This window comes from Lontra canadensis, unplaced genomic scaffold (assembly GCF_010015895.1).
Source record: "Lontra canadensis isolate GAN:19392208 unplaced genomic scaffold, GSC_riverotter_1.0 scaffold102, whole genome shotgun sequence".
Lineage (NCBI taxonomy): Eukaryota > Metazoa > Chordata > Mammalia > Carnivora > Mustelidae > Lontra > Lontra canadensis.
In genome coordinates this window covers 474,981-495,486 of record NW_022631096.1, presented here as the reverse complement: position 1 = coordinate 495,486, position 20,506 = coordinate 474,981, and the positions used below count along the sequence as shown (strand labels likewise).

Here is a 20,506-nt window from a genome sequence, read left to right as displayed (position 1 = left end):
CTAGTTTCAAAGAGTGAAAATAAGTGAACAAAATTATATTTACACTATAGTACAATTTTTTTTTCCATCCACTCCACAGTGTTGTGGACATGCTGCTTATGGTGGTGGAGAGGTGAGTATCATGGTCTGTAGGACAGAGCAATAAATATAACTCTGGTAATCCTTTGTACATTTAAAGTTCGGGAATATTTCAATGGATTCATTCTCATTTTGTTAGGTTGAATAAAATTAAATAAAAGTACACAGTACCTGATTAAGGAGCAAAAAGATTTTAGGCTTTGGTCAAGTACATAAAAAGGGCCTAATGAGAGGAGGAATATATGTTACAGTTTTCTGCCTTCAGTTGCTCAACTAGATTCTATTAGTGGAGTTTTCTAAAAGATTTGGACCATATTTCCAATTTAGATATTATTAGAGTTCATCGTAACTTAAATCTCTGTACTGGCTTACACCAAATTACCTAACCTTCCAGCCTAAAATCAATGTACCTAAATGTTTTCCTGGTGCTATATATTTATACACACACATACACACACTGTAGCCCACTCTTGAAAGCAGAACTTTGTTCAGAGCAAGTACCCTCAGTATCCAGCATATAGCTTGCACAGTGAAATATTCCTTGAAAGTTTGGGGTTGATTATGAACAAGGGTTCCACATTAAGTCATAATTGGCTTTGTGTTGGGACAGTATGTGCCAACTGGTGAAATCAGGCACAGAGGAGAGTAAGAGTTTCTTGTATCAACAGCGTAACAACTGATCACCCACCTGTTATTTAAAACAGTAGAACGCCAGGGAGGACTTTTCTAATGCTGGAATAGAGGCGTGCCCTTGCCTTGATGTCCTTATTGGAGAAAATGTCTACAGCAGATCTGATGGAGAATCTGAGGGAAGAACTGACCTGTTTCATCTGCTTGGACTATTTCACCAGCCCCGTGACTACTGAGTGTGGGCACAGTTTTTGTCTAGTGTGTCTCCTGAGGAGCTGGGAGGAACACAACACTCCTTTATCCTGTCCTGAATGCTGGAGGTCCTTGGAGAGCCCACACTTTCAGCCCAACGAGCGTTTGGGGAGGCTGGCTGGCATCGGCAAGCAGCTCCGATCCCAAGTGCTGCAGAATGAGGGTGAACAAGACATCTATGCAAGAATGCTGGCAGGCACTAAGGTGTTCTCTGAGGATGGGCAGGGTGTAAACATTTTCTCAACTCAGTGTCATGGAATAAACAGATTGCATCCCTTGAGTGAAGCTGAGGAGCGTCACAAAGTAAGATTGGCTGCTCAGTATAAATCTCAGAATACAAATCCTGTTTTATCATTTATTCCCATAATATTCTCTATTGGTGATGATTACAGGTGCTGGTCTCCAGGCACCAGACCACAAATTTGGTGTGGATCCTGCCTCACCCTTTGTCTTAGATCCCGCTCATCTTGTGTTCACTGGTCCTCAAGGCTTCCTCACAAGTTGGTGCTCTGCTCACTTGCCACAGAGAATTTGTTTCTATTGCAGGAGAAACTCCAGGAAATCCTAAATCTTTTGCATAAAAAGAGAAAGGAAACTCAGGTTGTATTAACCCATGAGAAGGAGAGAGTAATACTGTGCAAGGTCAGTATCTGTCTTACTTTTGGGTCTTGTAGATGATTCTATGAGGGAGACTGGAGGGATACTTAGTGAAATACCAGGGGAAAAAGACACAATTTTCTAATCATAGTCCTACAGTATGCAGTGTCCTTAGTTTGGGCTGTCTGCCTCTGCTTGTCCACCTGGGAATCCCAAGACTCAGTTCAAACAATTCCCCCATCCCTAGGCCTGCTTATTTATTTATTTTTTCCTTCTTGGTCCATCCATACAACTTGATGGCTACCTCTATTATGGCTCTGATTATAATTATTTAAAATTATAAGTTATAGACAACATAGGATGAAAATCCATAGAAAAGGAATATCTCAAATGCTTTTGGGAAAAAGGAGTGCAAATAAAAAAAAAATAAAGACAAAGGGATATAAAGGCCAAATAATAGGTTGGATTAATACACCTGAACAAATGCTTGACTTAGTGATAGATTTGAAGTTGAGGTGTCTAACCAAGACCTAACTGTTTAGTTAAATACTTAAAAAATATGTGTGTGTATCTTATTCTCCCAATACACCGAGTTCTTAAATGGGAGTGTTTGTGATGTGCATCTCTATTTCTAGGATGTGATCCAATGTCTACTTTCATTGGATATTTAGTAAATAAGCAAACGCATGCTTTTTTTGTATTTTTGTCCTTTATTTATTTTTTTTTACCGTGGTATGGATCACCACCTGTCATAGCTTATTTTTGTTTCTTTCCACACTAGAATGACAGCCTTCTGGGAATAGAAATTTTGGTTTTGTTTACTACTGTATATGTATATACCTTCTAAAATATCATGCTATCTACCCCATTACTTAATACTTATGTGTTACTTAATTACTTAATACTTAATATATGTTGCCTGTCAGGCTTCAAAACTTGTCACAGCAGAACTCTAGGACTTTGTAAGGATTGAAAATCTACATAGGCATTTCTGTGCTAACTTTATTATATCATTCCTGTGTGTGTGTGTGTGTGTGTGTGTGTGTGTGTGTTGACGGCAGGAAGAGACAAAGGCCTGTAAACAGGTTGTTGTGTCAGAATATGCAAAAATGCACCAGTTTTTGAAGGAGGAGGAGCAGCTGCAGCTCCAGTTACTGGAAAAGGAGGAAAGAGAGAACATGAAGAAACTAAGGGACAACGAAATCAAGCTGACCCAACAAACAAGAAGCCTGAGCAAAATGATTGAACAGATAGAGTCCACATGTCTGAACTCCATTATAGAATCTTTTGAGGTAAGAATGTTGGGAAAAATCAATGGAATAACCACAACAGTGTGTAGTAACCCATAACTTTACAAGCCAAGCAAAATAAGTTTTTTTCTTTATTTACCTGAGAAACTCAGTTCTGGCCCCAAAACAGTTTTCCTTGTGAATTAATATTTTTTTTTTAAGATTTATTTATTTATTTGACAGAGAGAGGGGAGAGACAGCGAGAGAGGGAACACAAGCTGGGGGAGTGGGAGAGGGAGAAGCAGGCTTCCTGCTGAGCAGGGAGCCGGATGCAGGGCTCGATCCCAGGACCCCCAGGATCATGACCTGAACTGAAGGCAGACGCTTAACGACTTAGCCAGCCAGGTGCCCCGAGAATTAATATTCTATAGTATAAATTAAGTCTTGAGGAGAGAGAGAAAAGAACAAAAACAAAACAGTGGAATACTTATCCAAACAAGCCTGATGAAGAGTCCAATTTCTGCTCTGCTTGCTTGTCTGCAACTTCAGCTTCATCCATTATTTTAAGTTTAATGAACATTTCCTAGGTGCTGCTGGCACAGTAAATTCCATCGTCACAAAGACCTGATGAAGTTAATTATTGTTATATGCACTACAGGTGATTGTTGTCTACGATGTGGGTTTATAGCGGCCCTCCTTTAATAATTCAGACCCATGGCAGTTAGGAAATTTGCCCGTCAGATAGCTAATTGGGGATCGAAATGAGGTATTTGGTATGGAGCCCGGATTCTTCACCATCTTTGCTCGGCCGCCTTCCTGGGCTCCTGCTTTATTCTCCAGGGCCTCTGTAAACACGAGCTGCAGGACCCGGCTGCAGCTGTAGTTCTCCTTCCTAGACTCGCTGGTGATTTTCCAGCAACCCACTCCACTTGCATGCATGCTTAGCCTCAGCGCTCAGAGGACCCCTTGCTTTTGCCCATCGTTGACTCCCTGAGGCAACAGGAGACTTCCTGGGTTCCTACATCAGCATCAGGTTCTCTTGACAAAGTGATGGTACAAGGGAAGAAAAGGACAAAGTAGTCTAGTCATTGTGAAAACGATCCCCTGTTCATAGGAGACCCCTGGCCCCCACCCCGGGAAGAAGCTGGGAATGTTTTCCTACTACATGCTCGCCCACTCAGGGTGTTCTAAAGCTATGGAAAGTGGCTTCTGTGAGATTACCAAGGACTAGATTCTGTCTCTGGATTCTGGCTTTGCTAGAGACCGAGGTGCACAGATATTAACCCTCTTTCTTTTATTCCCTTAGGATGTGAAAGGCACCCTGGAAAGGTAGGTGTGCATTCCGTGTCCAGTGGACACAGGGGTATAAGTTATAGGGCTGCACTGCTGTGGAGATCAGGTTGTGAGAGTGGGGATGAGATTGTCCAGCTGTTGGGGCAAAACAAGCGTAACCCTCATGTTGGAGCAGGTCACGCAGTCCGTGCAGGGGACACAGAGTGACGGTCTCTGCCCTCTTGCAGGACTGAGCCACTCTTGCTTCAATGTCCAGAAGCCACCACCACGGAACTGACTCTCTGCCGCATCACTGGAATGAGGGAGATGCTAAAAAAATTCAGCAGTAAGTCAGTCTGATTTGCCAAACCTCCAGGGATTTGTGGAGTTAACTTCAGGGTGTACTAAGGAATGCAAAATTGAGCTTTAAGCCAGTTTCCTCTGAGATAGACTGTTCACCATCTGTGTGCCAGGCTCTCTCACAAAGGCACCCTGAGTCAGCACGAAACATCAGGGAGGGCTGGGGCCACAGACCTTCTCTGTTCTGGAGCAGACAGAAGCACACTTGATTGATGTCTCATTTGCCTTTGTTTTCCGTCTAAGAAGTCCTGGCACTTCCTTTGTTTGTGTTTATGGTTCTGTTTTGTCCATTTCTTCGCCTTGCCTATACACACACACCTCCTCAGGGGTTTCTGCATTTCTACCTCTGTTCTTGTGAGCATAAAAGCTACTTAAACTTGAAAGTTCTCATGAGGCAACATTCAAACAATCCTTTTATATATAAAAAAAAATTTTTAAAGTTTGTTTATTTGAGAGAGAGACACAGAGAGACAGAAGTGAGGTGGAGGGGGGCAGAGGGAGAGAGAGAATCTCAAGCCCCCTCCAGGCCCAGTGCAGAGCCAGACTCGGGGCTTGATCTCAAGACCCTTGAGATCATGACCCGAGCCTAAAACAAGAGTCAGACGCTTAGCTGACTATGCCACCCAGGTGTCCCTCAAACTATTCTTTTAGAATGCTCTAGATATTTAGGCTGGCTAAGACCAAGAGAGGTTAGCCTTAGTTTTCAACTTTTACCTTCAGAGGTAAGACAATCTGGCCTTCAGGGGAAGGTCTGATGGACTTTGGAATCAACAGAAATTTGATAAGTGAGTACTATATGCCCCACTCCATGCTCTTCAGTTCTAAGTTTTCTCACAGTGATGAGTAACAGGCTTGCCTTTACTTTTATAGAACTTCCAGTGGAATTGAGGAGACAGATGTTCATCTCCAATAATAAGTGATGATTAGGATTTGATCTATAAGTAAGAGTATGAAATTGTGTGGTAGGGGCACTTAGTCTTATCTCGGGGGGTCAGTGATGGTTGGAAGCCTCTTCTGTGACCTCCTCTCAGAAGATAGGAGAGGGGAGTCTCTCACTGGTTCACGATGTACTTACCGACTGGTCTTGGGCGGGGAGGGTCTCACTAACTCATAGGAGCTGCGTTGAAGCCTGACATAATGAAACCTGCCAACTGGAAACTGCTGTGCAAACACTCAGTGATTTTGTAATCTTGGTCAAGTTTCCTAACCTCTGTGAGCTTCAGTTTCCACTTTTATAAAGATGGGGGTGGGTGGAAATGGCATGATTAAGTGAGACAGTGTAGAGAAAACGCTTGGCAGGTAAGCAGACGTTCAGAGCAGAAGTGCCCCTGTCTCTGTCTCCCCCCTCAGGTGGAGAACCACAGCCAACCTTGGCTCAAGTGACTACAAATGACAGAGTGTGCCCCGTATGGATAAACAGCTCTGAGTTTTAAACCTGTGCTCTGAACAGAACTTCCACTCCATTATATCAGAGACTCCTCTCTTCCCTCTCAGACACGCTAAATGTCACCATCCCCATGACTTACATCTATGTCATTTTAAGGATTTTATTTATTTATTTATTTATTTATTTATTTATTTATTTATTTAACAGAGAGAGAGAGAGAGAGAGAGAGAGAGATCACAAGTAGGCAGAGAGGCAGGCAGAGAGAGAGAGGAAGGGAAGCAGGCTCCCCACCGAGCAGACAGCTGGATGCTGGGCTCGATCCCAGGACCCTGAGATCATGACCTGAGCCGAAGGCAGAGGCTTAACCCGCTGAGCCACACAGGCGCCCCGCATCTGTGTCTTTTGAGGAATTTACCCTTGGTGTTTGTGAAATAGTGTGAGAAGGGTCCAGAGATTCTGCTTTGAGCAAAACAAAACTCTTTATCACACTCACCTCGATTATACATATTTTAAAAGTAGGATTGGAAACTAAGAATTTAATTTAAATTCCACATGTGTAGGAGGGTCTTTAAGAATGGAAGGAAGGATTCACTCTTTTCTCCTCTTGCAGCGGATATAACTCTGGATCCAGCCACAGCCAATGCCTATCTTGTCCTGTCTGAGGATCTGAAGAGCGTGAGGCACGGAGGAGTCCGACAGCACTTACCAGACAATCCAGAACGATTTGACCAGTCAGCAACGGTGCTGGGCGCTCAGATCTTCACCTGTGGGAGACATTACTGGGAGGTGGAAGTGGGCAACAAGACTGAGTGGGAAGTAGGCATCTGCAAGGACTCAGTGAGCAGAAAGGGCAATCTACCAAAGCCACCGGGGGACCTCTTCTCACTTATAGGCTTAAAAATTGGAGATGATTATAGTCTTTGGGTCTCATCACCTTTAAAAGGTCAACATGTCAGAGAGCCTGTGCATAAAGTTGGTGTTTTCTTAGACTATGAGTCTGGACATATAGCGTTCTACAATGTGACAGATGAGTCCCTTATCTACAGCTTTCCTCCGGCCTCTTTCCAGGAAGCTCTCAGGCCTATCTTCTCCCCTTGCCTCCCAAATGAGGGGACGAACACAGGCCCTCTTACCATCTGCTCACTGAACAGTTATGTCTGAGGAAGATACCCCGGAGCTTTCACTAAGGATGAGGTCTAAGACCAACAGATAATTATTAATTAAGATGATTAATGCAATGGCACTATTAACATCAGGTGATCTGAAAGGAAAGCCCCACCCCCCACCCCACCGAAGAGTTTCCATTAACTGGAGCCACAATCAACAGCCAAATTGGACAACCAACTTTCAACACCATAGAAAGCCGATCATATCCTGTCTTTAACCAAATTCATTATTTAGACTGCCCCACATATATGCTGGTCACTAAAATTATAGAAGTAGAACTCGCCCTCATTATCCCCAACCCCACTGTCATAGGCCAGTTTTATAAATATATGTCATGTTTATGAGTGTATTTATTTATTTGACTCTAAAGAAGAACTCTGCTATTTGAATGTGTCTTTGTTCTATGTGCAGAGCTCTGCGTGCTGGGGCAATCCTAACTCCTCTGGGGCTGGGTTGGGAGCGGGGAACAGATGCAAGGGTCTTCTTTCAGGGTTGATGAGAGGGACTCATGACCCAGTCTCCACTAAAAAGTTGTCTTTCTTCCCATCCCATGAGGCCTGGAATATCTGCACTCAGGAAGACTTATGTCTTCAGAATGCTGCAAATATAGGCGTGGATATCATATTATTCATGTCTCCATACCCACAAGAGGCTGGAACCTTCTGTGAATATGTTCAAAGATCACAGAGCAAAGTCTCTTTTCAATAAATGCATCAAGGCTGTGGGTGCCAAATGACTTCACTGAATTTTTTATAAGGTTATTTTCTGTGCTTTTGCTACTTGCTACAAGCAGAAGGCTTTTAATCACTGCAAGGGGAAATCAAGTCTACTCTCCATTCCAACATGCTAGGGTTTGTGAAGTTTTGTGAGCAGATCTTTTGGCTGCTCTCAGATAACCTTCTGCTGGAGGTCTGCCCTTATGTGCCCCATTCTTAGGGCTCTGTCCCTGTAGAGATTTTTTTGTTGCTTGTTTGTTTGTTTTTTTCTCTGTAGGATTGTTTGTTTGTTTTAACCTTTTTTGCATGCTTACCTTGCCGAATGGCACCCATCACAGAGCCCTTACTGCCTCTTCCAATTCACAGAACTCACTGTTCATGTTTTCAGTCTCAGACCAGAAAACTGATGGGATTTAACCCACTCACAACAGCAAGATTATTAAGAAAAATGTTTATCACAGATTTTGGTCTTTAGATGAGAGACTAAGCTGGGGAAGATTGATAATTGAATCTGTTAATGAGCATAGAAAATAGCAGGGAGGGAAGTAAGTAAGCGGGGGAGGCTAGCTAACCGGCTTTATTTTAAGATTGGTATTCACTCTTCTCATTAATCTAGATCTGCTTTCTCTTTCAAACTTATGCATGTTCATCTTGTGCCCTCACAGGCAGGGGAGCAGATCTGAACTAGACTTTGGGTCCCAAATCATGCCCTCTTTTGTTCTCTGTATTCACTGTTTGCATTTCCCCCCTGACATCACATATATTTGGAATTGGAGAACTGTAGAGGGAGCCAATCATGCTTTCCTGGAACAACTTGTAGCTGTTCCCCCATTTAAAAAATTTTATTTTATTAAATTTTACTCTTGATTTATCACCTCAAAAAGCTAAGAAACAAATCATGAACAGCAAACACCAAATATATTTGGACTGTATCTTTCTCAATTACAAAAAACCCCCAAAACATTGATTTTTAAAAATTTTAATAAATGAATAGAAAGTTCAGACATTGTAACTTAGTGTGCATTATAATTAAATTAAACATACATATATTGAATTATGTGGTGTAACTGAGGTGATAGCTCTTTTTTTTTTTCCCCCCCCTTTGTCCTAAAGGGGTTGATGTTATCAAGGAAACCAGCCTATATTTTTTCCCTCTGGCAAAGTCATCCCATGGACAGCATTGTCTGTATGGGCCTGCCACTGAATCTATACTATTTTTTTTTAAAGATTTTATTTATTTATTTGGTAGGCAGAGAGGCAGGCAGACAGAGAGAGGAGAAAGCAGCTCCCTGCTGAACAGAGAGCCCGATGCGGGGCTCGATCCCAGGACCCTGGGATCATGACCTGAGCTGAAGGCAGAGGCTTTAACCCACTGAGCCACCCAGGTGCCCCTGAATCTATACGATTTTTACTCTGCTGAGTTTGCATAAGCCACCATGAAAAAGTGGCAAGAAAATTTTCACCCAAGGCTTCGCAACATAAACTTTAAGCCAAGCAGATGTGGTGGTGGGGGTGGGAGGGAGAGCAGATGGAATAAACAACTGAGAGTTGCACACCCTTGAGGGCAAACTCACCCCCTTGCATTTTTCCAGGGTCGCCTCTTTCTGCCCCTGTCTTTGAGCATTTGACAAAGACATTTTCTCAAATAGGAATAGTGTCCCACATGGGACCTGCCACCATTACTCAAGCTATCCCCTTTCCCTCCTATTAACGCCTTCTCCGCCTCCCAAATCTGTCTTCTATCCCTTCCTTCGGCGAAGATTTCCCCAGGAGATAGCGAGTCACAAGTAGCCTCTTGTAGTGCCCATTACAAAATGGAATCCAGAATCCTGGCCATTTCCCTCTTTACCTATTGACTAGAGGAGACGGGGTATGTCAACTCCTGAGGGCAGAGGACATCAAGAGTTGTCTCCCACACAGGACTGCAATTTGATTTTTTCATTTAAAAAAAAAAAAAATTGTCTTTGCTTATCCTAGTGTACCTTAAAAATAAAATATTATGGGGTACCGGTGTGGCTCAGCCAGTCACGGGACTGACTCTTGATCTCAGCTCAGGTCTTGATCTCAGGGCCATGAGTTGAATCCCCATGTTCGGCGCCACACTGGGAATGGAGCCTAGTAAAAAAATAACAATAAAAATAAAATATTATACCTCTTTTGCCCCAAAATCTAATTAACTAATAAAACTCTATTAACTCTTCAAATGAGGTCTTTATCTACACTCCTCCCCTAATTACCCCTTGCCCCAACAATGTAACTTAGACCTATTATGCTTCCAGTACTTACTTTGACACCTCATCTTACTTTGGATTACTTTACAAGGCCCTCTTAGTGATAGAAGTCAGCAGTGTGCCCAATCAACCTTTCTCTACTCTTGAATTTCTCCCTGTGCATATACCTTAAGGGTGTGGGAACAGATTAATAGTAGGCCCCAGTAGGAAAATTCAAGAATGATAAGATGCACAAAAGATAAAATTTTAAAACTTGCAAATGGCCTCACTACACAGAGATTACGAATGCTTACATTACAATGTGTGTCATTTTTTTCTATGCATATGTATTTTAAGCAACATGAAAATTAATTATCAATTTTATATTTTGAGCTTCTTGTATCTCTTCAAAATATGACTTTTTGTCCCAAATATATAAGCATGTATTTTCTAAGAATTAACCCATTTAGTTAAATTACATTTATTTTTACATTCAACATTCAACAAATGATATTACTTGGTAAATTATCCATATTAAGTATTTTCCAATTAGCCCTTTAATGTTCTTTGTAGCTGGTTGGTGTTTTTTTTTTTTTTTTTTTTTTTTTTTAAGTTTTCCAGTATCGGGGAATAATATAGGATTGTGCATTAAATGTATTGTCTCAGAAAATATGATTTTTAATGTCAGTAATATTTCATTATATGAGTGTCCTAATTTATTGAATCATTCCCCTACTGTGGGACATTTAGATTGTTCTCCATTGGTAGCTATTATAAATGACACTGTGATGAATGCACACGTACATAAACCTCTGCGTGTATCTCTAATTATTCACCAATATGTCTCCTGCAGGCAGGAAAGCTGCCTGTGGATCTTGGGGGCATGTTTCCAGCTTATACATTCCTCTACAAAAGTTTTATGTGCACTGCAGGTAGTCTGAAAGCTTTTACTCACTGGCCTTTCCACACTGAAGATGCAGACACACAGTTTTGAGACAAGTGAGAGAACATGTCTCCCCTTGCCCTATGGTCTTGCCAGAAGCACTGCATTTATTTCAAAAAAACCCATCCTGGGAGGAATTGGGCAGTAGTGCCAGGGCTTTGAAATAAATAGACCTTAGCTGGAACACTAAACTTCATTGAAAGGTAACTGTTTCCACTTTGACAAATTCTTTTAACTCTGTGAGCCTTCATTTTCTCTTCTCAAAAATGTGGAAAATAGGTATGTGTTGTGATGATTATGGGAAAACACAGAAAAGCAATTAATCCATGGTGCCTGATGAATTTTTTTTAGTCCCCTTCCCCTACTTTCCTTTCCCCTTAGAGACTCTATTTTGCAATTTATTAGAAAGGGGCCAGAAGAGCCACAGAAACCTTGTGTGGAATATAGAAAACATCAGCACAAAGATTGTTGAAATGTTTCCAAATAGGTGTCCTATTCTAGGGGGAAAAGTTTTAACATAAAATTCAATTGAAGGAAAAGAAAACCTCTATGCATTGTTTTCTTATCTTTTATGGACGTCCTTTTGACCTTCACATTTACCTAATTTTAAAGTAAATTAATATTAAAATTATGAAAATAGAACTGCCTATGATCCAGCAATCACACCGCTAGAAATTTACCCAAAGGATGTAAGAACACTAATTCAAAGGGATACATGCAACCCTATGTTTATAGCAGTATTATCTGTAACAGCCAAATTATGGAAGCAGCCCAAATGCCCACCAGTTAATGAGTGGATAAAGAAGAAGTGGTCTATATATACAACGGAATATTGTTCACCCATAAAAAAGAGTGAAATCTTGCCATTTGCAAGGACATGAATGGAGCTAGACAATATAATGCTAAGCAAAGTGAGTCAGAGGAAGACAAACACCATATGACTTTGAAAACTCATTTGTGGACTTCAAGAAACAAACGAGCAAAGAGGAAACAAGAGAGAGACAAATCAAGAAACAGTAGACTGATGGTCCCCAGAGGGGAGGAAGGAGTGGGGATGGGTTAAATAGGTGATGGGGATTCAGGAGTGCACTTGTCATGATGAGCACTGGGTGTTGTACGGAAGTGTCGCATCCCTATGTTGTACACCTGAAACTAATATCACACTACATGTTAACTAGCTGTGGACTTAAAAGTCAATGAATATAATAACCAGGAAATAAGTAAAAATAAAACCTACTTTATGGTCGTGATCTCATTTTCATTCCTTGGCAGTCTCACACCCTTTTCTTTGGTCTCTGTAGACCTGGTAAGAACTTTGCTAATCATGAGCTCTGCCAGCCCTTAAAGCACTTCACTGGGGAAGCGGGACGCAGCCTTCCTCACTCACTTCACCTCGCTCAATGGCGCTCCAGGAGATTAGAGGTGTCCTAAGACGCTGAGCCCGCCCGCCTGCGGGTGGGACTTGGAATGGCCACCACCAGCTGCGAATATCTTCCTTCTTGTAAAATACGTTAGATGTGTTTAAAAAATCATAAAAACAGCTTAAGAACATATAAAGCCTTATAAAAACATGTTAGATATGTGCCACAGCATGGAGAGGTTTGGAAAGTATTGCCCCTCCCCCACATAGGACCCTATAAATAACAGGAACATGATTTACGACTCATTTACCTGGGATGGCCTGTTAACAGCTTTCTTACTGATAGCTGGCAGGAAGGAATCAACTTCTGCAGGCCTGAAGCTCATACAAATGAGGGGAGTAATTTTTAAGGTAAAATGATACAAAGTTACAAAATCTAGTATTAGGCCTAGGGTGTTAAAGGGTGTCAGACCACAAGGGGCCTGAAGCTACAGTTTACCTATTTTCATGGTGTATCTGCCTCTGGGTTGACTGGATGCGAAGCCAAAGGGCAAAGGCAGGAAAAGCCAGACCTCCTTGGTTCCCCCACTCCCTAGCTGTATAGCCTGGGGCGAGGGGAGTGCCTTAGCCATCAGCAAGGGGTCCACAGCCTATCTGCTTCACAGGACTGTTGTAGCAAATGCCATAACACTTGCATTTAGAACACTGCTTAATTTAAAGTATAACTATGAAATAGATGTTAATTGTTCATAGGTCCTTTCTGAGCTTTGGCATCAATATTAGCTGAACTCTGTTTGCATTTTTGAATACTACCTTCTGTGGCTCTATTTCCTACCGTTCTGACCTTGAATTTCCTATATCCAAGTTCAGAATAGTGCCTCCTCTCCTACGTACAATCCTGCCCTTGAAGTCCTGGTTTCTACTCTTGATGGAAGCTCAAAGCATATTGCTGATCCTTTTGCATTCCTAATTTTAGTTCTCCCTCCTTATCCCTTAGGAAGTTTTCCTAAAAATTCCTGAGCATTTCAAATATTGCCTTTTATTTAACTCACTGACTGTTCCAGTTCATGATTCAAATAGTATACTCTTCTAAATTGTAAATCACAATACTCAGAGCTAGCATTTTCTTTCCGGGTTGTGTTTTTATTTTTATTTTTTTATTTTTTATTTTTTAAAAGATTTTATTTATTTATTTGACAGCTAGAGATCATAAGTAGGCAGAGAAGCAGGCAGAGACAGAGGAAGGGAAGCAGGCTCCCCGCTGACCAGAGAGCCTGATGTCAGGCTTGATCCCAGGGTCCTGGGATCATGACGGAGCCGAAGGAGAGGCTTTAACTCACTGAGCCACCCAGGTGCCCCCTGGGTTGTGTTTTTAACACTGATGATGGATCTACAAGTTCTTGGTTCAAAGGGAAATTCTTCCTCCACCAGTCTGATTTCATTTTGGTGAGGGAGAGCCTCTCTTCACAGAGTGTTGGAGTTGCCTGCTCACCATCCGGTTAGGAAACAAATGTTCAGGGTGCTCAGGAGAGGCAGATTGCCCCATGGTTGAGGAATGTGAACAGGGTGTGTTATGTGCGGTGCGTGTGTGTGTGTGTGTGTGTGTGTGGTATGTGGAATGTGGTGCATATGGTGTGTGATATGTGTTATGTGTGTTGTGTGTTCTGTAGTATATGTGCTGTGTGATATGTGTCTGTGGCATGTGGTTTGGTGTGTGTGTGGTGTGTGTGTAGTGTGCTATGTGTGTGTCTGTGGTATGTGGTGTGTATGGAATGTAGTGTGTGTACTATGTGTGTGTGATGTGTGGTGAGGGAGGTGTGGTAAAGAGAGAGTCCTGGAGGGAGTTTAGTTTCTCTTCTCTGCTCCATTTCAAATCGTACCCTCCCCTTCATGTTGCCGCTCTACCTTCCCTCGATTCTCGTCTTCCAATTCTCCAGTTTCTGGGAAACAAAGAACGGGCTCTGTAAATCTGCTTTGAGAAGAGAATCTCCTCGGGGGTTTCTTGGACTCTCTTTCTGCAGTTGGGGCAGTAAAAGGTGAGCAAGAATTGCTGCAGAAGGCACAGAGTGGGGCCAGATGGCAGCTGGTGACATTGCCCCAACGCATACCTGCTTCCCTGCAGAAGTCAGAGACCCTCCCGAGGCTCACCAGGAGGGATTCATGCTGCTTTTACATACATCCTATTTATTTTATAACTAGCCCTTTTCTATTAATGAGCATCACTCACAGCTCAGTTTTAAGCCATATAAATATTGAGGACAATATTATACTACATACAATACTCTAAGCTTTGCATTTAAAGTCTAAATCTCTTTTTCCCTTGTTTGAGCTCTGGGCACTATCTTAGGAAATAATACAAGATTGCTCCTTTCTGTCTTCTCTTTGCATCCATCTAAAAAACTGTTACACTCAGTTAAAAGTTTATTAGACATTTTAAAGCATTACTGTGAAATGTGTTGTCTCTTTTGAGGTGCTGGAAAATGGTCTCTGCTTATCTGATTACATCTTGTGTTCAGTTTGTGAAAATATATTGAGCTGGAAATTTATAAGTCTAATTTCTGTATGTAAATTGTACTTTGGTAAAAACTTTAAAAAAGTGGCTGCTTCTTATCGCAGGTCAGGAGTTTAGAATGCACATTCTTCATTTGCTTAGGGAATGCTCTGGAGTTCAAGAATCTTCCTTCTTCCTTCCCTCACTCCTTCCTTTCTTCATTCCTTCCTTGAAACCTGATTTATATTTTCCAAGTGGTTAAACTACAGGTTTTCATTAAAGTATCCTGTGAAATAGCCCTATTTCCCTGTTCTTTATTTTCTTTTCTCTTTTCCTTTTATTTTTACTATGGTAAGAACACAACATGAGATCTATGCCTTATAGACTTTTAAGTGTGCGACATAGGGTTGTTAAACATAGGCATGATATTGGACAGCAGACCTCTAGAATTTAACCATCTTGTATAACTGAAAATTTATACTTGCTGATTAGCAACTCCCCATTTGTCTTTCTCCAAGCTGGTGCAACCGGCATCCTCCTCTCTGCTTCTCTGAGTTTGACCAAGGACTTCTCAGTGGAGGGGAAGGAAGCAGGAATATGGAGAGGGAGAAGTCCAGCTGAGATAGAAGCCCAGCGACAGACTGCCTTGGCTGAGCACAGGAGGAGCTCTGGAGCTCAAATGCCTTTTAGACTAGAGTTATCTAAAACCCGATCGAGTTGGCCGAGGCTGTATTGATGTGCCATTGATGTGAGGTGCCCTTGAGTGAGGTGGCTCTCTGCCACTGAGACATTTCTTCAAGGCGCTTACAGCTGCACTCTCTCTGCCCATGGTCCTCTCAGCAACAAGGATAGCAAGGCCTTCTTTGCTGGAGGATCTGGGAGACGCATCAAAATGTCCATCACAACAATGCCAGAGACCAGGACTTGAATAGGAGAGGGGAGGAACAGGGTTCTGTTGGACTTTACTTTAAAGCTCTCTATTATCTAAAAAAACCAAAACAAAACAACAACAAAAAAAGTGTGGGTGCATTCCTTTAACTAAATCAAAGTAGTATTTGACATGTCCACACAGTAGAATCATTACTTTAAAATCATATCTACCACATGATTCTGCAACTAGTTTAATTTAGAAATTTAAATGAGAGCTGGTTATTCTAAATTGAAATGTAAGTGCCCATGTGTATGTTGCTTTGTTTCAAGAGTCTTTCACAAAGTACTCTTTCCCTGGAAGTTATATTTGTCTTATTTTATTCAGCATTTGCCTTACTTACTACTTTTTACTTTGACTGACTTCCATTCATGAATTTTCATCTTATTTTGGACATCAGTTTTTTGTCTTTTTTTTTAATTAATGGGACTGACTTGCTCTTCCTTACATGCTTTTAGTCAACTTTTATCAAATTCATTGCTCCCTTGGTTAGCCTTTATGAGGTAAGAGCATTCAAATAGGAAACACATTTCAGTGGGAGAAAGAAGTCTGAAAGCTACAGCGGCCATGAGAATGCATGTGGAAGACCTCTAATTACCGGAGTATCATTGACGAAGGGCCCAGCTGCTGAGTTTTGAAATCCATCAGAGCATCTGAGCATGAACCCTGCTTCCTGCAGGTTTCTCTTGACCCAGAGCAGAAGGGATACTAACGCAGACTCATTCCTGGGACAGATAGAATTTGCTCTGATGGCCAAACTTTGGCTGGCCTAAGCAGTCATCCAAATTCCCATCCAACATTCTTTCCCTCTCTCCTTCACTTTGGGGTGCAGCCTTAGCACCTGTTTCACTTATAAAAGGGTATACTGGATCCCACTGGGCTGGGACCAGCTCAAGAGGATTGTGTGTATCTCTTCTTAACTTGGGGCTCAGGGACACCATGTTGATAGCCTGAAATAGGCTACAGTGGGAGTAATTACAACAAGTAATATACAAACATTACAGCAGGTCTTCTCCCTATAGAGACCTATTGGTTGGACAATTATCTGCACACTATTGACCTCATCAGCATTTGCCTTCATAAAATCCCTGTGCATTTAATTCCCTTTGGTGTCTGTTTCTTAGAGTACCCATATTAACACAAAAGGGTTAAGGAGAACAGATAAAATCAGTTTTGGATATGTTGATACAGCAGATAGAAATCTTGAGACCCACCAAGACCATCAAAGTAAGGTTGCTTTCCCCAGTAGGAAATTTAGCAGCCAAGACTAAGTTGTTGCCCTCAGGAACTAAAGCTTAGGATATTGCCTTTTAACAAAAGTAACTCCAAAGATTAAGGTAGCGCACCTTTTCTGGTTTTGTGGCCTCTAAAACCTTCCAAAACTGACTTGGTTTCTAGGCTTCTTGTCTACAAATTCTTCACTGGGAATTATTTTTCCTTAAATGTATTTTTTACTTCCCTAAATTCATTTATCATCATAGGGCAACCTTTTCTCAATTGTCCCTCTATTTCCAAATTCTTACTACCTCTCTTTGCTGCTCTTGAAAATCTCCGGAATCTTTTTAAAAATACAAATCCATTACAAGGCCATTCATGAAATTTGCCTTCCTTTTTCTCAGGTGGGCTAGCTCCAAGTCTGCAATTTTTAACCATTATCTTAGTTGCAGAAAAAAAAAAACAAAACAACAACAACAACAACAACAAAACCCTTCATATACTAAATGTACAAAGCTATACTTATTAACTCTTCAGGAGCTGGACAAATAATCTGATTTGTTTTTTTTCTCATTATCTCCTACAGGGAAGAAGTTAAGTGTAAATCTTTAGAAAGAGCAAGCCGGGGCAACCCCCTGGGATACCCTCCTTCCTTGGGATCCTTGTACTCTGACTTCGCTCGATAAACCTTGCTTTCCTGTCCACCAAGTAAATAAAGAAATAAATAAGATAAAAAGAGCAAGCTGTGGAAGACATGAGATCTGCTTAAGAGGGCTTTAGCGTTGTGCTCCTGGAATCAGATTCCATTTCATATACTTCTTCTCATCTTTACCTTTCACTTTATGGAGAATATCTTGTTTCTGTGTTTGGGTTCAGATCCTTATCCTTTTCCTGAAAGCTTGGTTTTCTGGGGACTGTACCCTGGTTTTCTATAACCATGGTTAATCATCACAGCATAGTGCTTAGATTAATAAGCCCACTCAGATACCCTGAGCCATTGCTTTGAAACTGACTTAGTGTATTTATGAGGTCAGACAAAAAGAACTGCTGGAGATATTTTTTATGCATATATATTTTATCTCTAATAAGATAGCTCCTGGCTAATGTATCCCAGAAGAAAATAATTCCTTACATTTGTTAAACACCTATTACAGGCCAACAATCACGCATAATATTTCCACTTCTTTTAAGAGGTTAAAAAATTTGCCATGCCACTCATCTGTCTAGTGGAGGAACTAGATATCTAACCAGGTCTACTAACTCCAGAGCCCATTTTTTAACATTGTGCTATGTTATTCCTCAGTATAAATTAGCTAGGTGAAGTCATGCAGTTTCCCCAAGGAACCAGTTTGTGTAGCTGAGCACTGTAGTTCAGAGGAGCATGTGATACATTAATACGAAAAGAAGAGTGAATCCTTTGACTTTTTAGGGATAAAAATCAATTTTGCTAAGGCTTGAGGAAAGATTTTTCCAGTGCTTGTCATATACATAATAACTCCTGGCATATACATAATTTACGCCTGAAATTGTAAGAGCATCACTTAATTCTAGTAAAGACTGAGGATCAAGAACACAGGGTCAAGGATTGAGCTTTAGAAGAAACTCTACATTTAGCTTAAAGAAACAGCAGACAGGGGCACCTGGGTGGCTCAGTGGGTTAAAGCTCTGCCTTCAGCTCAGGTCATGATCCCAGGGTCCTGGGATGGAGCCCCACTTCAGGCTCTCGGCTCAGCAGGGAGCCTGCTTCCTCCTCTCTCTCTCTGCCTGCCTCTCTGCCTACTTGTGATCTCTGTCTGTCAAATAAATAAATAAAATCTTAAAAAAAAAAAAAAAAAGAAGCAGCAACAGCAGCAGACCAGGAAGGTGGAAGAATGTCAAATAAGGGTCTGTTGGAAGCTTTGGAATCAAGGCAGTGGTTGCTGGAATACTGGGGACTATAGTACTATTTTAAGGTATATAATTAATCTGTAAATAATTTCTAAGAGAAAAAGATTACTAATGGGAAGCATTAACATGTTATAATTGACTCATTTTTTTTTTTTTTTCCTTCCCAAGTTTGAGTTTCCTTCCTCTCCTTCTTCATTCTCTATTTGGTTAACCAGCACAGGTGAAAATAATTTTTTTGTTTTTTGTTTGTTTTGGGACACAAAATGTAAGATCTTTAAATGACGATAAAATTTAGTCATAAAACTTGGGATCATTCTAGTAAAATCTTATTTTCTTGGTTATTAAGTAACCAGAAGGTATTAACAATACTTCAAATCAAGTATCAGTACTTGGCAGATGGAGATGTCCATCAGTGTGTTCCTGACAATCTGGGGTAATTGGATAGAGTGTCAACATCTTGGGTAGCATGTTTGCCTTTAGCATATTAATAATAAGTGGTGGCTCAAGACCCGTCTGATTAAGAACTGGTGGGGAATCACAAGGTAAATCAAGAGAAAAAAAATAATAATAATCCCTGGGATTTATAAGAATGGATTTTGTACATGTTTATTTTTTATCATCCTTTAAAAAGGTCTTTAAGGAAGAGATTCAAGATTATTTTTGCCTTTTCCTTCTATTGAGATCTACACAACGAAAGCTTCAAGGACTGTGAACTCTGTACTTTACCTGAAAGGGAAAAAACAAACAAAACCCCCAAATACCAAAAACTGTTTGAGAAAAGTTGGTAGTTAAGAAACTTCCTATTAAATGACTGGAAACAAAGGAAAGGAAAACAATTTTGTCAATTTGGGTCAGGGCTGACCAGCTAATTGTTTTGCATGCTAATTAAAATTCAATGAGAGAGAGGGGGAAAAAAATCAATGAGCTGAAAGGCCATCTTATTTAAATTAAGAAACCTACTCAAAAGTTTGTGGACAAATTCTCTTTTTAAAATAATGAAAAGCCTCGCTAAGTCAACACATGCTAATTTTGAGTTGATGATCTCCTGAGCCTAGGCTGCTGCAGCAGTTCCAAGGAAGGCCAAGTGCTGTAACAAAGGCACCCTCAAAATAGGTCAAACAGCAGAGAGTTTACCCTTTCTCTCATGCAACAGTCCTTAGTAATAAAGTGGCCTCCACCTACAGAGTCATGCAAGGACTCGGCTAGCAGAGTGGTCTCTGCCACACCCAGCCCATGGCTTCCGTGTTAATTTCAGCCTTGACCGTTTCAAGAGAATGAGAGCCCCAGGGTATGGAAAAGTTGAAGTCCAGAGCAAGAGATGTACTTTGAATCATGAGACACAGCAGCTTCACGGTATCCTTCATCCCAGAATCCCTTAGGCGTGTGGTCATACGTGTCTGCACGGGATGGGGACATTCTGTGTAGCCAAGTGCTCAGAGAGAACACGTCTGGGGCAACCAGCAGTTTTTTTGGCGGCTACCCTGAAACTTGACTTTTTGCTTCCTGGCTGCAGGAATGTTTTGAAAATCATTCACGTTTTTAATTCCTTATCACCTTGGACTAAATATGTTTTGGAAATCAGGATTTTTGCTTAATAGAAAAGTAATAATTTACACACACTCTGTGTTGTGTAACATGCCAGCGGAGTTTGAGCAGTACCCACTAATCAAATCAATTAATATTTCTGTAGTGTAATGTAAGATTATTCATACTGAGATGATATCTTCCTGGCCACATGGGGCAGGTTTGGCCTCTGTGTAAGTTTGCACCAAACTTAAGAAAAA

The 20,506-nt window shown here is 41.1% G+C and overlaps 1 protein-coding gene across 2 annotated transcripts; it reads left to right on the top strand.

Annotated features, from left to right (window-relative positions):
* Nucleotides 1–93: 93 nt before the first annotated feature.
* On the top strand, nucleotides 94–7,159 carry TRIML1 (tripartite motif family like 1). Of its 2 annotated transcripts, none has more exons than XM_032838123.1 (6): nucleotides 94–112; nucleotides 1,507–1,602; nucleotides 2,619–2,849; nucleotides 4,093–4,115; nucleotides 4,307–4,404; nucleotides 6,416–7,159. In XM_032838123.1, exons 3-6 carry the CDS (start codon nucleotides 2,667–2,669, stop codon nucleotides 6,964–6,966), a joined length of 855 nt encoding a protein of 284 aa, XP_032694014.1. In that variant the 5' UTR covers nucleotides 94–112; nucleotides 1,507–1,602; nucleotides 2,619–2,666; the 3' UTR covers nucleotides 6,967–7,159. The 2 variants fall into 2 exon arrangements, with proteins under 2 accessions (XP_032694014.1, XP_032694013.1); XM_032838122.1 differs by lacking the exon at nucleotides 94–112 and adding an exon at nucleotides 708–1,263.
* Nucleotides 7,160–20,506: the final 13,347 nt, after the last annotated feature.

Coding starts and splice junctions, on each gene's coding strand:
- TRIML1 (XM_032838122.1), top strand. CDS start 838: ATGTCCTTATTGGAGAAAATGTCTACAGCAGATCTGATGGAGAATCTG. Junction 1,264..1,506: donor AAGCTGAGGAGCGTCACAAA/GTAAGATTGGCT, acceptor TTTCTATTGCAG/GAGAAACTCCAGGAAATCCT. Junction 2,850..4,092: donor CCATTATAGAATCTTTTGAG/GTAAGAATGTTG, acceptor TTATTCCCTTAG/GATGTGAAAGGCACCCTGGA.